Raw genomic sequence first — 19,886 nt, 5'->3', positions numbered from 1 at the left:
GCAGAGCCACTTCTCCCTTGACGCACATGAACTGGGCAAGGTGTCCAAATAGATGCTGGTGCCCACGAAATGGGCAACTCAAGGGGATAGACGTGAATTGGGTTCCAAATCTTTGGTACTACACACGAAATGGTGTAAGTAAGGTGTTTCGCATGCAAAATGGGTTTCGAATTTTGCTATATAAATGCTTTTGGTTACCAGTAAACAACCATACCCCTGGCTGATCGTTCCCTACTTCAGCATGACCGTGATGTCTTTCTCGGCGCGTATGTCGTCGCTTACGGTCTTGTGGAACAGCAGGTAACCTTACGACGGGCACTCTTTCGTACTCGGTCGGGGCACCTACAGGAATGTCGTCACCCCGCAGATCGTGCAATGCTTCAGGCGCGGACAAAAACCTCCTAGCTTTGTCACAGTACCACCTATGGTAATCTTGGCTGGGCCGCAAGGTGTTTGAACGATCAATCAGCAAATGATATGCCTCCGTACGTCGATTAGCCCATATCTAAAACCAAGTTGACAAGCGGATAGGCCACCAACCATCGTCGTTGTGGGTCGATTGTCGATGGAAGGTATCGATATTCAGCAGAGGGTTGGATGGTCCTTGCTTTCCCCCAAATTGATGCAACTCTGTCAACGTTAAGAATCTCAATCCACCTGAAAAATATTAGTGGCACAACCGCGATGTAAAAATCTCCATGTGAGTGGCTGAGAAATTCCGCAGGCACTCTGGACAGATACGAGGATTCATGTACGACAACCAATTAAATTCATGTCAACACATGTTAAGATGAACAAGATAACTACACTTCAATAAAGGCTTTTACCTACCTCATCCACTTGTAGATTGTCCAACCTCAGGTGGTGCTTCAGCGGGCATCGCTCAACATAGTCATTCTTTCTCTTCTTACCCGTCCACCTGATGAAAAATAACAATGTTGAAATAAGTTGTATATTCAACTTTAAAGCAAAATTCAAGACGTAACATCACTAGACATGATATGCCATATGATACCATATCTTGTAGCTAACAGAAAACTATACGGCGTCGTCACAGTTGGTGCCCAAAACGATAGGCTGTAATATATCCATGACATAAGCAACGTATGACAGCATGCCATAAATCTATTGCTAAGCACATGGCTTGATATAACCAACGCAGAACGACACCACTTCAACTATAAGTACTGATGGCATCAAAATCGGCCAAAAGCGGAAGATAACGAATGTAGACCATGTTGTTGGCCTTGTCCGGTAGTAGCACGCCTCCCAACAAGTACAGAATGTAACAACATGCATACTGAATCAGGGCATTATCTGGTAAGTCAAGCGGGATTTGTTGAAGATGAGTCCTGAGCCACTTCAACTTTATGTTAAACTTCGTTGTCCTTACATGCCCGGCTGGAACATCACTAAGAAGTTCTTGACACCATTGCCATATATCTCTCTGGTAGAACTTGCTTCATGACTTTAGAATACCATTCATAGGCTCGCCATCAATAGGTAACCCTAATTGCATTGCAACATCTTCTAGAGTTATGGTACACTCACCCCGGAAGAGGTGAAATGTGTGTGTTTCGAGACACTGTCTTTCGACAAAGGCGATTATAAGTGGATTGTCATACTCGAAACACTTTATTAAAGAAGCATGATAAATCTTGATCATCTTATATAAGGCTCAAGAGCCTGCCGCCTAATCTCCGTACCTGGATCTGGCAGATTTTACGTGAAAACATCAACAAATGTGCCATACGGAGTAAGAACACGTATGGACTACAATAAAAAAAACATGAAAAACATAATTGAAATTACTTTAACTAACATTAAATAATAATAAAATTAGTTCTAACAAGAGTACTAATAACATAGTTGACAAAACATGATCACTGAAACTAACCTTGTAAAGCAAATGTGCGACAATATGAATTTCATCCAACCGATTAAGATATTCTTCTACGTTAATTCTTCCACCACTCATTTAAATTTTTTTTTGTTTCAAACCACAACACAAGATTTTTAACTGCAGACAATTTTTTTTCCACCACCGATTTTTTTTATCTCTCTTTCACTCCTATTGAATCTGCGACTTGGTCCCCTCCCCCTTCTCCCCTTTTATATTCAACCCAAACCAACATCTCTTCCCATGACCACCCAATATATCTAGTGCATGCTTGTAGGAGGGACTGACAATACTGGAATTTGCAGCCTTAACCAATGCTTCTCCATTTCGTGGTCACCAGAAATGAAGTGTCCCATTTTGTGTCCACCATCACAGAGATGCTCCATTTTGCTGTTGCCTCATATGATTTGGTCCAATTCGCATGCGCCAATAATGATGTTGGCCATTTCGCGTCCGCCATCCTTGAAGTGGATGGTCAATCCTTCACTTTGCCATGTCAGTACGACAGTACCACTTCGTTAGCGCCTCTTGTAAATTAACGGCATAACCCATTTCGCGTATGCTGCAGCTAAAATAGGTATGCGCATTTTGATTACCATTTTCATTCCTGCATATTTAAGGAATTAATCTATTTTCTTTATATATATATATACAGCTAAAATGGATATGCGCATTTTGATTACCATTTTCATTCCTGCACATTTAAGGAATTAATCTATTTTCTTTATATATATATATATATATATATATATATATATATATATAACAATTAATATAACAGCCCAAGTCAAAAGCAATAAATACCTTACTTGAAATAAAACAACCAGTCAAATAGTGACTAAAATATAACAACTAGTCAAATCATTCGTCATGGGCCCTTTTAAGATATATAGTTGTACTAAAAAAACGAAGCTATTTGCTGGAGTAACTTAACTCAAGCAGATTTTGCATACACACAGTGAGAGCATAATGGCCGCAACCGTTACCAACCTTTTATTTTTCAACACCAATGCATTGAGTTCGGTATGCAAATTAAAGACAATTATATAGATAACTGCTGTGTCCTCTTTTTCTTAGGTTAAATATAGTTTACTCCTAATACCTATCATTTTTATTTGTTCTTATTTCAAAGAACTGTTGAGTAACTTTAAAACATTATTTGCATATTTTAATACATAGTTGTACTGTACAATATTTAGCTAAATTTTAATTTATCTTTATTTAACGAAATCTCAAATAATTAACATCAACAATAGCACGGGAAGAAGAAATGATGAATGAATTAGATTATATTCACATTGACGGTTGATCTTATTACATTAGTACATGATTGATGTTTATATGTAGAGATTTACAAATTAAACGATGACTAATGATGAAAATAAAATTATGAATGACGTTAAATAATTATTGCATATATTATTATAATATACCTAAATAATTATTTTAAAAGGACTACGAGATTTTTGACAAAAAAAATATTTAATTTGGTCTCTGATTTTTTTTAGATTGATTAGTTTTTATGTCAAAAAAACATTGATTTTTTTGACATAAAGACTAATTAATCCTATAAAAATAAAATTTAAAAGTCAAATTGAATATTTTTTTATCAAAAATTCCGTTGTCTTTCAAAATAATTATTAAGAGTGTTTAGAGTTTTTTTCTATTTTTTTTTTATATGATAAGTTGATAATAAGCGAGTCGTGAATAAGGAATCGAATTTCTTTCCATTTTATATTCTCCCCAACATTTTTTTGGGGTCTTTCCCCACCAAATTTGTATGTTTTTTTTTTCTTAACCATTTTTTTTTTTGGGTGAGGAAAAGGGGCAGCCGAAAAAGGTTATCTTTGTCTTTTTAATAGTGACAAAAAGAGCAATTTTTTTCACCGCCCTTTTTTTTTTTAGTGAAATTTAAGCCCAACCAAACCTAAGATACTAAGATAGATCTCCCTAAAGCCACCGATAACAACCAAGTTTATACTTTATTTCTTGTTACCTTGCTAAATTAATGTGAAATGCTTCAAGAAAAAAAATATTGATGTGATAAACTTATAGAAATAGATTTATGTGGAAGAAGGAAAGGCAAAAAAAAAAAAAAGACATTGAATATAGCAAAATTAACTATCATATTTTTCATTAAAAAAGAAAAAAGCTCGAGTGTGGGGAATGGGGAATAGGGAAGAGTTGAAGTGAAGGTCGAAAATGTTAAAATAATATCCACAAAATTAATTTGTGGCATCCCCGGCCGCTTTATTCCCGGATCTCAGAAATTCACATGCTTGCATTTAATCTGCACTTTCTTAGCTACGTCCTTTATCAATTTTGCTCATTAATTTAATTTACAAACCCCTTCTTATTATTATTTTTTTTCAATTTTAGTTTCAAAGTAATACTACTATATGGATGATACTTACGTCAAAGGAATTTAATCAATACATATGGATGATACTTACGCATCAGTTAGAGATACATAGTACTGTGATAATTTAGTAATAACCCCGTGACTTGAAGCATAAACCTTCTTCCAGTGGACATAATTGATGATTTGTTTATTTCAAAGGGAAGAATATATAGTTGATGGTTAACTCTAACTAATAATAGTAATAGAATTTTTTTCTAAACTCATATGTAGTAGACTTCACGTGAAGTTGATAGTTAAGAGTCGTTAGATAAAAATTTAGTCAAATCAATTAAATTATTTAACAGCTCTCAATTATCAACTTTACGTAAAATCGACTGCACCTGAATTTTCACTTCTTTTTTAATATATGTTCTAATAATTTTATAAAAATTTCAACAAAATATTAAATAATTTTAAATTTTTGATGTATTAATCGCGTAAGTTTTTTATATATAATTTAATTATATTTGTTTAATATAATTATTTTTATTTATCGATATATGTGCACGTAAAATTATTTTATACTAATATTGTATCAGAATTTAATTTTTACTTTTAGTGACCAAAATATTATTTCTTCTTTCTGGATTTATTTTGTTAAAAATTAAATTTTCTTAGGACAAAATAAAAGTGAAACCGTGAATTTAAATAAGAAAATAGTAAATGAAAAAAAAAAACAGGAAGTTTGGAGTGAGAGTTGTTCGAGCATTTGTAGGCGAGGTTGTCGGAAAGGGTGAGGAGCGAAGCATTGTGATGTTTGGAGGGAAGAGAGAGAAACGAAGAAGATGCCGCTGTTTCTCACTCTTCTCCTCCTTATGCTGTTGCTTCTTCTCCTCTCCATTCTCTTCTTCGTCTTCAAGCCATGGCGCTTTTTTCTCCCTCTTTCCTCCTCCTCTTCCCCCTCCTCCTCCACCTCCATCAAGGTTCAATTCCATTTATATGAATTTGACATCTTATTCGTAATAAGTGCAACACATAACATTGCATGCCACCTGTTTGATCCAATGATTCTGTGTTCATTCATGCACTTTTCTTGATTCCACTTGTATATAAATATGAATACTGTTGTATTTGAATGTTCCTAATTATGATTTGTGGTCAATTTGATCTATTATCTGTTGTTTGAGTTTGCATTCTCAAAGCCTTGATTGGATCTTACTTTTGCATTTTCAGGCTAGTGAGCTGGAGAGGCCTCTTCTTTCAGCTGATGACATTCAGGTTTCACATAATCAGACCAATGAATTTCCCTTAGATTATGATCCTGAAGGTGCTTGCTCTCCCAACCAACTTCATTTTCGCATCCCACAAGACGATTCACTTGTTCAAAAGCAAATTTCTCTTCCCTCTAATGTGCCTCTAGGTAGCCTTACTTAATTACCACCATTGCAGCTTTTGGTACATCTTTTGTTCTTATTATTGTTTTCTGCTTTCTTTATCTGTTTTATTGCAAAGTCTTTATAGTGTAGTACCCTATTAATTGTCTCCAGGTGATAGCTTGGTTTTAGATGTAATTCATGATCATTTGGAAGATGTTGATGCTACTGGTCAAACACTTGTATTTCCCCCAGCTCAATTTGTTGAAACTCCAAAGCATAGAAGATCAAACTTTGAAAGTGACAGACTGAAAGACTTTGTGCAAGGAGATATCTCTGATCAAAGTAATTTCTTAACACTTTTTTATCTATCAGGGTTTATCTCTAAATGTATTTGCATTGGCTGAAATATGCGAAACATGTCATCATATCTTTTTTTAGAAGTACAGGAAGTTGCCTCACGCTGGAGGTTAATGATGGTCCTTCTCGTGGACTTCGTTGTTCTGTACAGTCGACAAATACCTCTCGTCTACCACTAACCTTGGGAAGAGTTTCTCCAAGTGATTTGTTGCTAAATGATTCAGAAGTGTCAGGAAAGCATGCTCAAATAAACTGGAATGTGGATGTAGGTCGCTTTTCTGTTCTTGGAGACTTCCCTTTGAATGTTTTCTGTATGTATACAGTGCAATAATAATTATTAGATTGAATTTTTCAGAAAATGAGGTGGGAATTGGTAGATATGGGTAGCTTAAATGGAACACAGTTAAATTCTCAGCCAATCAACAATGCAAAGACTGGAAGCAGGCATTGGAGTGATCCGGTGGATCTTGCTAATGGAGATATCATAACTCTTGGAACAACATCAAAAGCAATTGTAAGTGTTATGCCAGAATCTCCTTTACATGATGCTCTTATGTCTATTTTTATATATGGAGCTCATCAATGAAAATTTTCCACCCTTTTCACCTTTCAACGAAACATACCATAAGTTATTTTGTTTGCTTGGAACTATATTATTCTCTTTCACACACAGATACTTGGAATGCTATGCTATTGTGGTTAAATTTGTGTGCTCTTATAAAGTCTTATGTGACTTTAATGCATTGCAGGTTCATATTACTAAGCAAAATCAGCAGCATATTCCCTTTGGGGTGGGTATGGCATCAGATCCAATGGCTTTGCGTCGAGGAGGCAAAAAGCTGCCTATGCAGGATGTTTGCTATTATGAATGGCCTCTGCCTGGGTTGGATCAGGTTTGGGACTTATTCATAATACTCATTCAATTAAGGTTTCTTTTACATTTTCTTTTTTAGTTTCTCACTTCTATTCACAAGAGTTATCTAATTTAACCTGCCTATGTTCCCAATCTGCAGTTTGGAGTGTTTGGCATTTGCGATGGGCATGGTGGAGATGGGGCTGCCAAATCTGCTAGCAGGTCAGTATTTTTAACTTTTTACCTATTCTTGATTGCTTCTTCTATGCTCTTTCCTCAACTTATGAATGTAAAGAAAACTTTCAAACCAAGATCAGACCAATAAAAAGAATTTTTCACAGAAGGTATTGCTTAATATTCAATTTTCCAACAACTTGCATTAATATTTATCTTTTTAACTTTTATGGGACATGCATGATTGACGATTGTTATGGATCTAATAATTGATGCATTACTTATTTCTTTTTCTTTCTTTCTTTTTCTTCTGTTGTTCCTTGTTTCAGACTTTTTCCTGAGATAATTGGCAATTTATTATCAAATTCATTAGCACGAGAGAGGGTTTTGTCACTTCGTGATGCTTCAGAAATTCTTCGAGATGCGTTTGCTCAAACAGAAGCAGGCATGAATCACGATTGTGAGGTATTCTCCTCTGATCTAGGAAACATTTTCTTTTTTCTTCGTGGATTGCTTTACCAGTCACTTTTATCAGTTTATGGTTTATAGCTTTTAATGACGAACACTTTGCAGGGATGCACAGCAACAGTGCTTCTGGTGTGGGTTGACGGTGATAAAAATCTTTTTGCACAATGTGCGAATGTTGGAGACTCCACCTGTATCTTATGGTATGTATTATAATTTTGTCTAGTAGTAAGCTGTTGTGACTATACTTAATGTTTGTATGAAACTCATTATAATTTATCTTTGGTAGTGTTGATGGCAAACACATTAAGATGACAGAAGATCATAAGGTAGCTAATCATTCGGAAAGACTTCGAATTGAAGAGACAGGAGATCCATTGAAAAATGGGGAGAAACGTCTACATGGTATGAAGGAATAAAACCTTCAATTGTTTTCCCAGAAGAATAGTCCCTTCCATTCTCTTGAGCCAGCAAAATTGACTTGGAAAGTTCCAATTCTGGTTCTCACCCTGATGCAGGTATGAATCTTGCGAGGATGCTTGGGGACAAGTTCCTGAAACAGCAGGATTCACGGTTTAGTTCAGAGCCTTATATAAGTCAAGTCATGCATATTGATAAAGCATGCAGACCATTCGCCATTCTTGCTAGGTGATTTTTGTTTCTGACATATGCTTTTGTTTTAAATGGCAACATATATCTTTGTGAAACCATTGTTCACTGTCATTGAATATTGCACTCTTTTTTCGTGGAAAGTATTAGGCTTTATTGTATGATCATTTTTTCATATTGAATATAAGTAACTTTGGCATCTGTAAATGTACAGTGACGGGTTATGGGATGTGATCAGCATGAAGAAGGCAACTGAACTAGTTCTTCAGGTTTCGATAAAAAGAATACTTGAATGTTTATAGTTCAGTCTTTTTCTTACCATCAACTTGTCCTAACACTTCTGCTTTCCTTTCTGAATTGCACAGATGAGGGAGAGATATGCAACGGATAGAGAGAAATTTGCAGAAAGAATTGCAAATTCCTTGTTGAATGAGGCTAAAACACAAAGAACAAAGGATAATACCTGTGTAATTTTCTTAGATTTTGATACTTGTAGAGTTGAATCATAGTGTGAATTTATAAATAGTGTTATAGCAATAGTCTTATATCATTTTTGTCCCCGGAACATGTTCCCTTCTCGGTTCTACACAAGCTTATCGCATAGAAATAAAAAACGTTAGGTTGCTATGGATTCAAGTAGGTATACTTCAATCAGAACTAAGTATGAACAAGGTGCGAAGTTGTTTTAAAAATTAGGATGTATGGAATGATACATTGCAGAGAAATACAAAAATCACAAATAAAAAAATGTCGTCAAATTATGGTGTTAACTGTTAACAAAAATAGATTTGCCCTTTTTGATTGTGCTTGTTGGAACATTATTGTTTTCAGTAAAAAAGATGTTTGTTTACATGGAAAATTTAAAAATAATTTAACGTTTATGTGCTACAATTTTGATCCTAAAGAACATTGGTTTAGGTTCATAAAGTGGTTTTTTTTAATTTAAAAATAAAAATGTAAAGTCACCAATGTATATTACCAAAAAAAAAAAAATCACCAATGTATTGGAGCAAAGGGAACCAGTAACAACGACAAGAGACTTGTACTTCTCAGTTCTCATGCATAGGAACATAACCAAAACCAGAACATGTACGAATTGTGTCTTTTACTCTCTTAATTTTCATCTATTTGAAATGGACGTTGAGACAAGGATTCACCAAGCAGAAATAACACTGAGAAAGATCTTGCGCAGTCAAATATTTATTATATTGGCTAATTTTCTAATATACTATCAGTTAATATTTTTTTTAAAAATTCTTTCTATTAATTTTTTTTAAGAAAAGAAGTTCAACACACTAAGTGGAGCGAATAAGTGACAAAACATAAATAAGCAACACTTATGTCATCTTCGGCATAACTATCAACAATAAGGGTTATTTTTGCACCACCAATCCTTAGAATAATAAAAAGATCTAACAACACAATCCACCACATATTTTTCTGTTTTGAAAAATGAACTCGTTCTTACACAGTCAAATATTCTATATTACTGAGAAAAAATCCACTAAACCCTGAAATTAATCTTTACTCATCTGCTATTTTATAAGCTGATTATTAATAATCTTTCTTTTTTATATATATTATCAAGTATAACAATTTCTTACACATTTTTTCTTGGTCTCCAATATCCGATGAAAATGACAGAGAAAAAAAAAATCCATTTTTCAAATTATTTGTTAAAAAGAAATTGTTCCTAACAAAACCGATATTATTATTAAGAAAATTTAAATAAAAAAGTTGTATTAATAGGATATAAGTAACATGATTAAGCAAATATAGTTAGAGAAAACAGAAGGAAATAGGAGTCTCTACTAAAAAACCCTGAAAAGAGATCAGTTCATCGCGAGAGAGATGGGGAAGAAGAATAAGAGAAGAGACGAAGACGCCGAATCTCCTCAGCTCAACCCTAACGATAGAAATGGTGACGACTCTGACAATGCGAAGAAGCTCAAGAAGAAGAAGAAGAATAAGAAGAACGAGAAACCAAAAGAGAGGGCCACAGTGAGCATAGCTGTGCCTGCTTCCATCATTGACAACGTTCCAACCCTTGACCTCGCCACTCGGGTCCGCTCCCTACTCTCTTCTCTATTTACTCACTCACTAACTGAAAGGGAATAAAAAAGAAGCAACTTGCTTCAGTTCAAGAGTTTCTGAATATTTTTCCTAATTTTGTTTCTTTTCCTTGTTCAAAAAATGTGTTCTGTTTCAGCTGGCTGGTCAAATCGCTCGTGCTGCAACTATTTTCTGTATCGACGAGGTTGCTAATGCTTTGCTCTCTACATTTATCATATGTTACTTTCAGTTTGGTGCTTTGAATGTTTTCAGATTGATAATTGCTTTTTTTTTTGTACATAGGTTGTTGTGTTTGATAATAATGGGGAGCCAAATAGGGACCCCATGATGGAGAATTCAGATGATGAAAGTGGTGCAGCTTTTCTCATCCGAATCCTGCGGTATCTTGAGACACCTCAGTATCTGAGGAAGGCTTTGTTCCCTATGCATAACAGCCTCAGATTTGTGGTTGGAACAACTCACTATGATGCTTATTCTTTACTGTTATTATCTGCATTTCTAGAGTTTATTTTGTTGAATGTTTAGTCCAGGGTTAACTTGGGTTATTTGTGTTGCAATTTGTAGGGCCTGTTGCCACCCCTTGATCCCCCGCACCATTTGCGCAAACATGAGTGGGGTCCATATAGGGAAGGTAGGTCTTGTCTGTCAAGTAGAACTTCACTGTACAGCATATATTTTCTTGTATGGGATGATTAGCTTTCATCTTAGGTACTTTTGCTTATATGAGAAGGTATGCCCTTTGGAGAAAAGTAAATTACAAGGAATGACTTAAGAAAGTTTAGTCAAAATGGGTAGTGGAACACCTGAGTAAACTTAAAGAGAAACAATAGAAATGGACCTTGCTTTGAATGGTTTAACTACATATTTGGTTTCTGATAGAGAGTCTAGTTGCTCCAGCTGATCCATGTATTGTGTGTGTTGAGTTTTGGTTAGCTGAAGCTGCTTAGCTGCTAGAAGAGGCCTATAATACTTGTTTATCATTGGTTTTAACCCAGGTGGTTATGCACAGGGGATTCGTGATCTTTATTGTAATCATGTACCTTAAATAAGACTTAAGAGGACATGATACCTCTTTTGTTTGAACTTGCTTTTATTTCTCTTTTACTAACTCCATTGTTTAATAAAAAACTGTCGAATTAGAAACCTTGTACTAGCATAGGCTGCATAGCATTGGTGTTTCATTTGTTGTTTTCTCTGTGGTCATTCTGGCCAGGTTTTGATATGTTGCAATAACTTTGTAGGTGTCACAATAAATGGTAATTCAAACTCAACGGGAACACTAGTTGATGTTGGTTTAGCTAAGGTATGGTTTTACATATCATAGTTTACTATGCCTCAGCATGTTTCTCTTTTCCTGCATGCTAACCCAATGTTCCTTATCCACATATTCATTCATGTTCCCCCATTGAGTTGTTTGGACGTTGGCATCTATGCCAATTACATTGATAAATGATTAAAATAACGTAACAGCATTCCCTGTGTCTGTTACATTTTTCTTTTCCTTTTCTTCTATTTCATTCTGAAAGTTGTAATGCTTGTTAATTTGCGTATGATCTGATAAAGTACGCAAACATATGCAGCATGTTGTAGTTGACCAACTACTGGAACCAGGAAGAAGAGTCACGGTAGCCATGGGTGCCGAGCGCAATTTGGATTCTGGTAATATATTTGATCTTTTCTTTTCACTTATTTAGTTATGCTCAAGATTTTTCACAAGCTTTTTGTTGTAAATTGTGCCATATGGTATTACTGTTAAATTAGTATTGTTAAACTTTTTTGGAAGGGAAAATTGAAAAAGAAATTACAATCATGACAAGAGAAAATTTAAGTGTCAGGTGATTATCGAGGAACTACAGACGATCGCTTTGCTGAAGACCAGTGCTAAATACTTCAAACATCTTTGCTATATGAATTTATGCTAATTTGAAATACATGTACTTCATCTAGATTTACCACGCCAGGTTGTGTCGTCATCCAAGCCTAGGGAAGAAGGTGAATATTGGGGATATCAAGTGCGCTATGCACGTAATATTAGCTCAGTATTTAAGGATTGCATGCACAAGGTATGAACCCCCCCCCCCCCCCCCCTCCCCTCTCTTTCTTCCTCCCCCTCCTTTTCTTTCCTTCTCTCTCCCTCTCCTCTGTATTATATGAGCATACAACCCCCCTTTCTTCTAATGAATTGTGTTATCGTGACAGGGTGGCTATGATTATATAATAGGTACCTCTGAGCATGGTCAAATTATTAAGTCGCATGAGCTTGAAATGCCTTCTTTCAGGTATACTTCTGTTATAGCATAAGCTTTAAGTTAACATGGCTTATTAATTCTAACTTCTAAGAGTTGGGTATGAAAAGCCATTGCTTTTCTTATCTTTATTGTTGTTTATGATCCAAATTAAGCTTTTGAATATGATTTATTAACTTCATTCTTTTTCTTTTTTCACCATATTGTTAGACATTTGTTGATTGCCTTTGGTGGATTGGCTGGGCTGGAAGAGAGTATTGAAGAAGATGATAACTTGAAGGTACTGTTCAATTACTATTTTGTACATTGTTGCCATTGTGCTTACTCTTGAGACTACTGCCAATCAAATATTTGATCAATTTTGCCATAAATCTTTGACTACAAGCCTTTTTCCTGTTACAGGGGAAAAATGCAGGGGATGCATTTAATGTATACTTAAATACGTGTCCACATCAGGGAAGTAGGACAATTCGAACTGAGGTGATTTCTAATTTTCCTCTAGTCTGTTTGTTTGGATTAATCAAATTCTTTCTATCCGCTTGAATAATTGTTATGAACATTGTTTTCTTGAATAGGAAGCAATTCTTATCTCTCTTCAATACTTCCAAGAACCAATTAGTAGAGCATTGCAGAGTTAAATATTGTGGCGTCTAGAATTCATGTAGCGTGATCAACAGCGACAGTTGCTTCCACATCAGTATTTTTATGTTTTCACCTCATCCTTCAGACTGTGGCTGCAATGTTGCAAGGTAGAGGCAATAGTCAAGACACTCACTATGATAGCTATACTTTCTGTTAACGTTATTTACACAACCTGTCCTTCTATAAAGTAATTGAGAATGCTATTCAATCAATAACATTGGAAGAAATGTATGTATGTCTATGTACTGTATTACTATTATCATTTTAAGATTTTCTTGTTTTAGAGCTTTTTAATGATATTTTAAACCTTTAACCTAAAGTCTTGTTTTGACAATTAATTGAATAATTGGTGTTGATATACATACACGATTGACTGATAATTCTTTTTTTTGTTTGTTTCAGATATACATATATGTATTACTATGTATAATTATATATTTATATATACTTATTATCATTAAACTATCTCTGAGATTCATGGATTTGGGAATTTACTATTCATGTTTTTATTTACTGTTCATTTTCTAAAAATTTTGTACATAAGAAACAATACTTTAAATCTGGAAGTACAGGCCATTTAATCTTTATCACTCAAAGGGGCTGTAGCAGTAAGACGCTGGAGTTTGGGTAGTAAGGCTAATTTGATGATGTCCCTGAAAGTAATAATGGTCCAAACGTAAGAACTCCTGGTGGCTATAGATTTAAAGGATTAAAAAAAAGGAGTTAAAAACCCAAATTCAAAAATTTGAGTGATAGTTTAGTGATAATATATATCTTCTCTCTGAACCAAAGGAGGGCCATGATATCAGATTTTATGAAATCATGTCTAAACTCTTCCGCTCTCTCTCTAGACGCCTTTCCTTTTCTTCACCGTCTTCTTCCTCCTCCTCTCCCATCCATTCTTCTTCCAATCCCCTTACTGAGAAAGTTGCTCGTCCTGAGGGACTTTCCCCCAAACACAATATCTTTGAAGAAAAAGTCTACTTCGAAGATATCAATCAAGCCATTGACAATTGGGAAATACCCAAAATCCCACAAGATGAGTTATATGTCCTTGATGATAACAAGAGAAAATTAGATTATATCATCAAAACCGCTGAAAATAATATTCCTCTAGGATTCGATTCCGGTGAGAAATTCCATCTTCTGACCAAACAATCAGTTAGAGAACATGCCCGTCACTACAGATATCTTCACATAGGGTGTGTCCAAGTTGCAGTCAAACCACTCATCCGAGAAGGTTTGAATGCCTCTATCTTCATATGTCTTCGAGACATTAGACACAATGACTTCCAAGACTCCTTAATCGGAACAGTTGAAACAAGTCTAGGACACGGTCCAATTTACTTCAACTGTTTTCCAAACAAAACGGTCAGCTTGTTAGACCTTAACATTCTTGACTCTCTTTTCCTAAACATCCGGATTCATGGTCTCAACATGAAAGAAGGTTCCATTCCAGCCGCTTTAATCTATAGGATTCAATACAAGGTCATGAACACTTGTAACTTCAGAGTCCTTCTTAAGTTCCAAGATCGTGAAACCACTTTGTTTGTCATAGACATGACAAAGGCCAACGCCATGATCCCAAGGCTCATAAGATGGGATGAAATTGACCGAGCCATTCCAACGCAACCTAGATAAGCACCTCTTTTACGAGAAGTAAAACAGGATGAATCAAGGAAAGTAGAGATTTTCTTTTACAGACGGAACTCTTTTTCCTCTAGATCTGAAGCAGGAACATCTAATGATTTTGCTTCAGCAAGAAGATCTTTTTCAGTGACTTCTCAATCTCAGTTTTCAAAAATTTCGAGACCAGCCAATTCTGAAATACATATTTCCGGTTTACAAAATAATTCAAACATTTCTCAAGCAGTTTACCAAGAAGATGACGATGATGTGGAATTTGAAGTTGAATCTTCCCATCAATCTCATCAATCTCCAACATAATCTTCCTTGAATGATAAATGAATAACACAGAATTTGTTATAAACACAGAAGCCTTACGTAAAAACCTTAACTCTAAAGAGTATGACCTTCAAAGAGAATGGTATTTACGTACTTATACAGCTGCTCAAATCTCATCATTCAAATGAAAGTACTACAATTTTTTAAATGAAGTTAGAATGCATATTCCTTTTTTTGAATGGTTTCATGCTTATTCCATCAAAAACAACATTGATTATCCTTTTAAAACCAAACAAACTTCATTTTCAGCAAATGTTATTTCAACTTGAAAAGTCAAAGATGGGAACTTAGTTAGATCTGAGTTTCCTCCAAAAGGAGCTTTTATTATTTCAAATACGGAAGCACATAATCCTGTTATGGCCTCTCCCTTTAAAACAAAGAATGTTGATGAAGCTGTCGCCCCTAAAGATATTAAAAATCTCATTGAGCAATCAAATTATACCAACAGATTTTTACAATGCTTGGGTGACAACCTTTCATTTTCAGGATCTACTTTCTCTTTGAAAAATGTTTCTGAAGCATCTACTTCTAAAAGTATTGAGAAACCCCTTTTTAAACCTTTCAAAATAAGTAGCAAGGCAAAGCAAAGTCTTAAAACCTCCATTTTAAAACAACAATATGGTGATTCGGAAGTTATTCAAAAGATTGACCAACTTTTAAATCGTTTTACCACTGTCCCAGAAACTCCTACAAACTCTGGTGAGTTTACTTCTCGTATTCAAATACGCTCATCTAAAGCAATTAATGCCCTCGGCCATGAGTCCAATGAATCTTGCTCCGAGCAAAGTGATGATTCTGGCAAATCATCCCTCAAGGTCAGCCCTATTATGACCAACTCTCTAACCAAGTGGAAGGGTTTAACCAAACCCTCTGCGTATGGTTATAATCGAGTATCCGCTCCAGATCTAGCTCTCGAAGAAAGAGAACTAGGTTTTGTCAGTTTCAATGCCAATAATGTCTATGAATGGAATATAGATGGCAAAACAGAATATAATATCATGAGTATGCTCCAGCATATGACAATAGTAGGCACAGCCTATCAAGCAGCTCATGAAACCTCTGAAGAAGCTATAGCCAATGTTATTGTTTCCGAGTTTAGTGGCCAACTGAAGGGATGGTGGAATAACTACCTCTCTGATAACCAAAAACACTCGATCTTTTCTGCCATAAAAGTCAATGACCAGAACGAACTCATCATTGGTGACGACGGGGAACCTATCCCCGATGCTGTCAATACCTTAATATTTACCATAGCAAGCCACTTCATTGGTGATCCATCTCTTTGGAAAGACCGATCTGCTGAGCTACTTTCCAATCTCAGATGCAAAACTTTGTCTGATTTTTGATGGTATAAGGATATCTTTCTTATTAGGGTTTATACCAGAGAAGACAGTCAACAACCTTTCTGGAAAGAAAAATTCCTTGCTGGACTCCCCAAATCCCTCGGAGATAAAGTAAGGGACAAAATTTGTAGCTTAACCCCAGACGGGATAATACCCTATGATGAGTTAAGTTATGGCCAACTCATTTCTTTCATCCAAAAGGTTGCCCTAAAGATTTGTCAAGATGATAAAATCCGAAGGCAACTTGCTCGTGAGAAAATCCAAAATCGTATCGATCTGGGAACTTTCTATGAACAATTTGGTCTTCCTGCTTGTCATCCAAGGAAATCTAAAAGACCATCCAATCAAAAAGTTTTTAAACCTAATCCTGAAAAAAATTTCAGAAGATTCAAAAAGGGTTTTCAAAAACCTAAAAATGAAACAGGTTTCCAAAAGAATTTCCAAAAGTATCCCCAGAAAAATCCCATTATTTGTTATACATGTAAAAAACCAGGACATGTTAGCAAATATTGTCGGTTAAAAGGAAAGATTAATAATCTGAACCTTGATCCTCAAATTGAGGAACAAATTAATAATCTTATGATCGATAATTCAGATGGTAACTCTGGACCAGCATCTTCGGATGATAATATCAACAACATCCAAGTTGATGATGTTGAGTCATCCCCAGATTCGGATATCAAGCAAATTAATGTTTTATCCAAAGATCAAGATGTCTTATTTGATGCTATAGAGGCTATTGACAATCCAGAGAAAAAGAAAGACTTCCTTTTGAAACTAAAAAGATCTTTACAAAAGGAGAAAAAACCCAAAAATTTGGTCCTTAACAATAAATATGATGTCAAACCTATTTTCAAAAAATTAGAAAAACAAGTTATTCGTCCCATAACCATTCAGGACCTCCAAACTGAGGTTAACAATCTTAAGAGAGAAATCCAGGAAATAAAAAGAAATCAAGACGATCATCATCTCATTCTCTCGCAATTAATACAAGAAGAAGAATCTGGTGATGAAGAACTTGGTTCTCTTTTAAACCAAACTGAGTGCTCTAAGGAACAAGAAAATATGATTTCTAACGACAATGAGGGAAAAGAAATTTTGAGAATAATAAATGTGTTCTCTTTCATGAAGCATCAAGTTAATGTCCGAATTGTCGTTAAAGATTTTGTTTTTGACACCATAGCACTCTTTGACTCAGGTGCAGATTCAAACTGTATTAAGGAAGGTCTTATCCCCACAAAATATTTCGAAAAGACTACTGAACGCCTTAACTCAATAACGGGCGAAAGGCTAAGTATCAATTTTAAAATAACCAATGTCTTTATTGAAAAGGAAAATATCAGAATTTTCACTGATTTCATCATAGCAAAAAATATAAAAAATGATGTAGTTTTGGGGACACCTTTCATAAATCTTTTGTTTCCATATCTGGCAGATTTTCCTGGACTTACCTCTTTTGTGGGAGGACAAGTAACTTTCTTTGAGTTCTTAGACTCGCAAAAACAAAGATCTCTAAACCTAATTGAATCCAAAACCAAACAGATTTGTTTTTTAAAAGAAGAAATCTCTTTCAAAACCCTTAAATCACAACTTACTCAACCAAAGATTCAAGAAAAAATAAAAAATCTTTCAAATCAAATTGAAAGGTCTATTTTTTCTGATTTGCCTCATGCCTTCTGGAATAAGAAAGAACACATTGTTGATCTTCCCTATGAAAAGGATTTCAAAGAATCAAAAATCCCTACAAAAGCCCGCCTCATTCAAATGAATGAGCAACTTTTGCAGCATTGTCAAAAAGAAATTAAAGATCTTTTGGATAAAGGGTTAATCCGTCCTAGCAAGAGTCCTTGGTCTTGCTCTGCTTTTTATGTTAATAAACAAGCTGAGATAGAAAGAGGAACTCTCAGACTTGTCATCAATTACAAACCTTTGAATCAAGCTTTACAGTGGATTCGTTACCCCATCCCAAACAAAAAGGATTTGCTTAATAGGTTAAACTCAGGAAACATTTTTTCAAAATTTGATATGAAGTCCGGTTTTTGGCAAATCCAAATCACTGAATCAGACCGATATAAGACAGCATTTACAGTTCCATTTGGGCAGTATGAATGGAATGTAATGCCTTTTGGTCTGAAAAATGCCCCTTCCGAATTTCAGAAAATCATGAATGATATTTTCAACCCATATTCAAACTTTGCAATCGTTTATATTGATGATGTCTTAATTTTTTTCCAGACTCTGGATGAACATTTCAAACATGTTAAAACTTTTATGTACATCATCCAGAAAACAGACTTGCTGTTTCTAAACCAAAAATTGTTCTTTTTCAAACAAAAATCCGCTTTCTTGGTCACATAATTTTTCAAGGAACGATAACTCCTATTGAAAGATCAATTTTGTTTGCAGAAAAGTTTTCAGATTATATACTTGATAAACCTTAGCTCCAGAGGTTCCTAGGATGTCTCAATTATGTTTCAAATTTCATCCGAATCTTAACAATCTCATTAAGCCCATCCATGATAGGCTTAAGAAAAATCCTCCACCTTGGACAGACAAACATTCTAATATTATCAGATTTCTTAAAACCAAAGTTCGCAATCTTCCTTGTCTATACCTATCTATTCCTCATGCATTCAAAATAGTAGAAACTGATACATCAGATTTAAGATATGGTGGTATTCTAAAACAAAAATTGCATGATAAAGAATGTATCATTACATTTACGTCCAAACACTGGAATAGTACTCAACAAAAATATTCCACAATAAAAAAAAATTTAGCTATTGTTTTATGCATCACAAAATTTCAATCTAACTTACTCAATCAAAAATTTTTAGTCCGAGTTGATTGTAAATCGGCTAAAGATGTGTTACAAAATGATGTCAAAAATCTTGCATCATAACAAATTTTTGCCAGATGGCAAGCAATTTTAAGTGTCTTTGATTTTGACATTGAGCATATCAAGGGTAACTCAAACTCTCTCCCTGACTTCCTCACATGTGAATATTTGCAGGGAGATAATCAAGGAAAAGATGCCTAAAAAGGCAACATTAGCCTCGGTAAAAGGCAGAGGTATTCGTCTAGCCCTACCTGGGCCAACTAAGAGATCTGGGTCAAGTACCCCAACTGGGTCATCTACCCAACAACCTTCCCCCAAAACCCAAGAGCCAACTGAGTCATCTACTCAGATCACAAAAAATGTAGTTGAGTCATCTACTCAACCCCAAGTAGTCAAACAGCCAAACAAACAAAGGCAGATTATGCCTTCCCAATTCAAACCTTGTTAGCCTTACAAGATGCAGGCCTTACAAAGCTCCATAAAAAATCCTGGGCTGACATATGTGACAGCTCAGATGAAGATGAAATAGACCTTACCAAACTTATCTCACAAATGACAACTCAAAAAACCATTTGCAATGATCCAAAAGGAAAAACAATTGCCCAAGCAACACCACCTCAACCAATCCAAACATAGCCCATCAACACTCAATCAAAACAACCATCCACATACATTTCAAAAAATAAGTTCTCATCTGTCCTCT

General features: G+C 35.1%; 2 protein-coding genes across 3 annotated transcripts; both read left to right on the top strand.

The window, feature by feature from the left end:
• Positions 1-4,951: 4,951 nt before the first annotated feature.
• LOC112711828 (protein phosphatase 2C 70) lies at positions 4,952-8,625 on the top strand. 2 transcript variants are annotated; one of them, XM_025764552.2, is made up of 13 exons: positions 4,952-5,224; positions 5,475-5,661; positions 5,789-5,959; positions 6,064-6,239; positions 6,330-6,488; positions 6,724-6,867; positions 6,988-7,049; positions 7,331-7,466; positions 7,575-7,669; positions 7,756-7,871; positions 7,985-8,114; positions 8,290-8,344; positions 8,441-8,625. In XM_025764552.2, exons 1-13 carry the CDS (start codon positions 5,087-5,089, stop codon positions 8,582-8,584), a joined length of 1,713 nt encoding a protein of 570 aa, XP_025620337.1. In that variant the 5' UTR covers positions 4,952-5,086; the 3' UTR covers positions 8,585-8,625. The 2 variants fall into 2 exon arrangements, with proteins under 2 accessions (XP_025620337.1, XP_025620338.1); XM_025764553.2 differs by having other exon boundaries at positions 4,976-5,224; positions 5,475-5,568.
• Positions 8,626-9,507: 882 nt separating this feature from the next.
• LOC112711827 (uncharacterized) lies at positions 9,508-13,355 on the top strand. The gene is made up of 11 exons (XM_025764551.2): positions 9,508-10,139; positions 10,285-10,332; positions 10,431-10,595; positions 10,713-10,779; positions 11,390-11,451; positions 11,729-11,807; positions 12,096-12,211; positions 12,348-12,427; positions 12,605-12,674; positions 12,797-12,874; positions 12,970-13,355. The coding sequence occupies exons 1-11, from the start codon at positions 9,927-9,929 to the stop codon at positions 13,030-13,032; spliced, it is 1,041 nt and encodes a 346-aa protein (XP_025620336.1). The 5' UTR covers positions 9,508-9,926; the 3' UTR covers positions 13,033-13,355.
• Positions 13,356-19,886: the final 6,531 nt, after the last annotated feature.

Source organism: Arachis hypogaea, chromosome 9 (genome assembly GCF_003086295.3).
Source record: "Arachis hypogaea cultivar Tifrunner chromosome 9, arahy.Tifrunner.gnm2.J5K5, whole genome shotgun sequence".
Classification (NCBI taxonomy): domain Eukaryota; kingdom Viridiplantae; phylum Streptophyta; class Magnoliopsida; order Fabales; family Fabaceae; genus Arachis; species Arachis hypogaea.
Note: the sequence above shows the minus strand (reverse complement) of the source record. Positions and strands in the feature narration are given on the sequence as shown.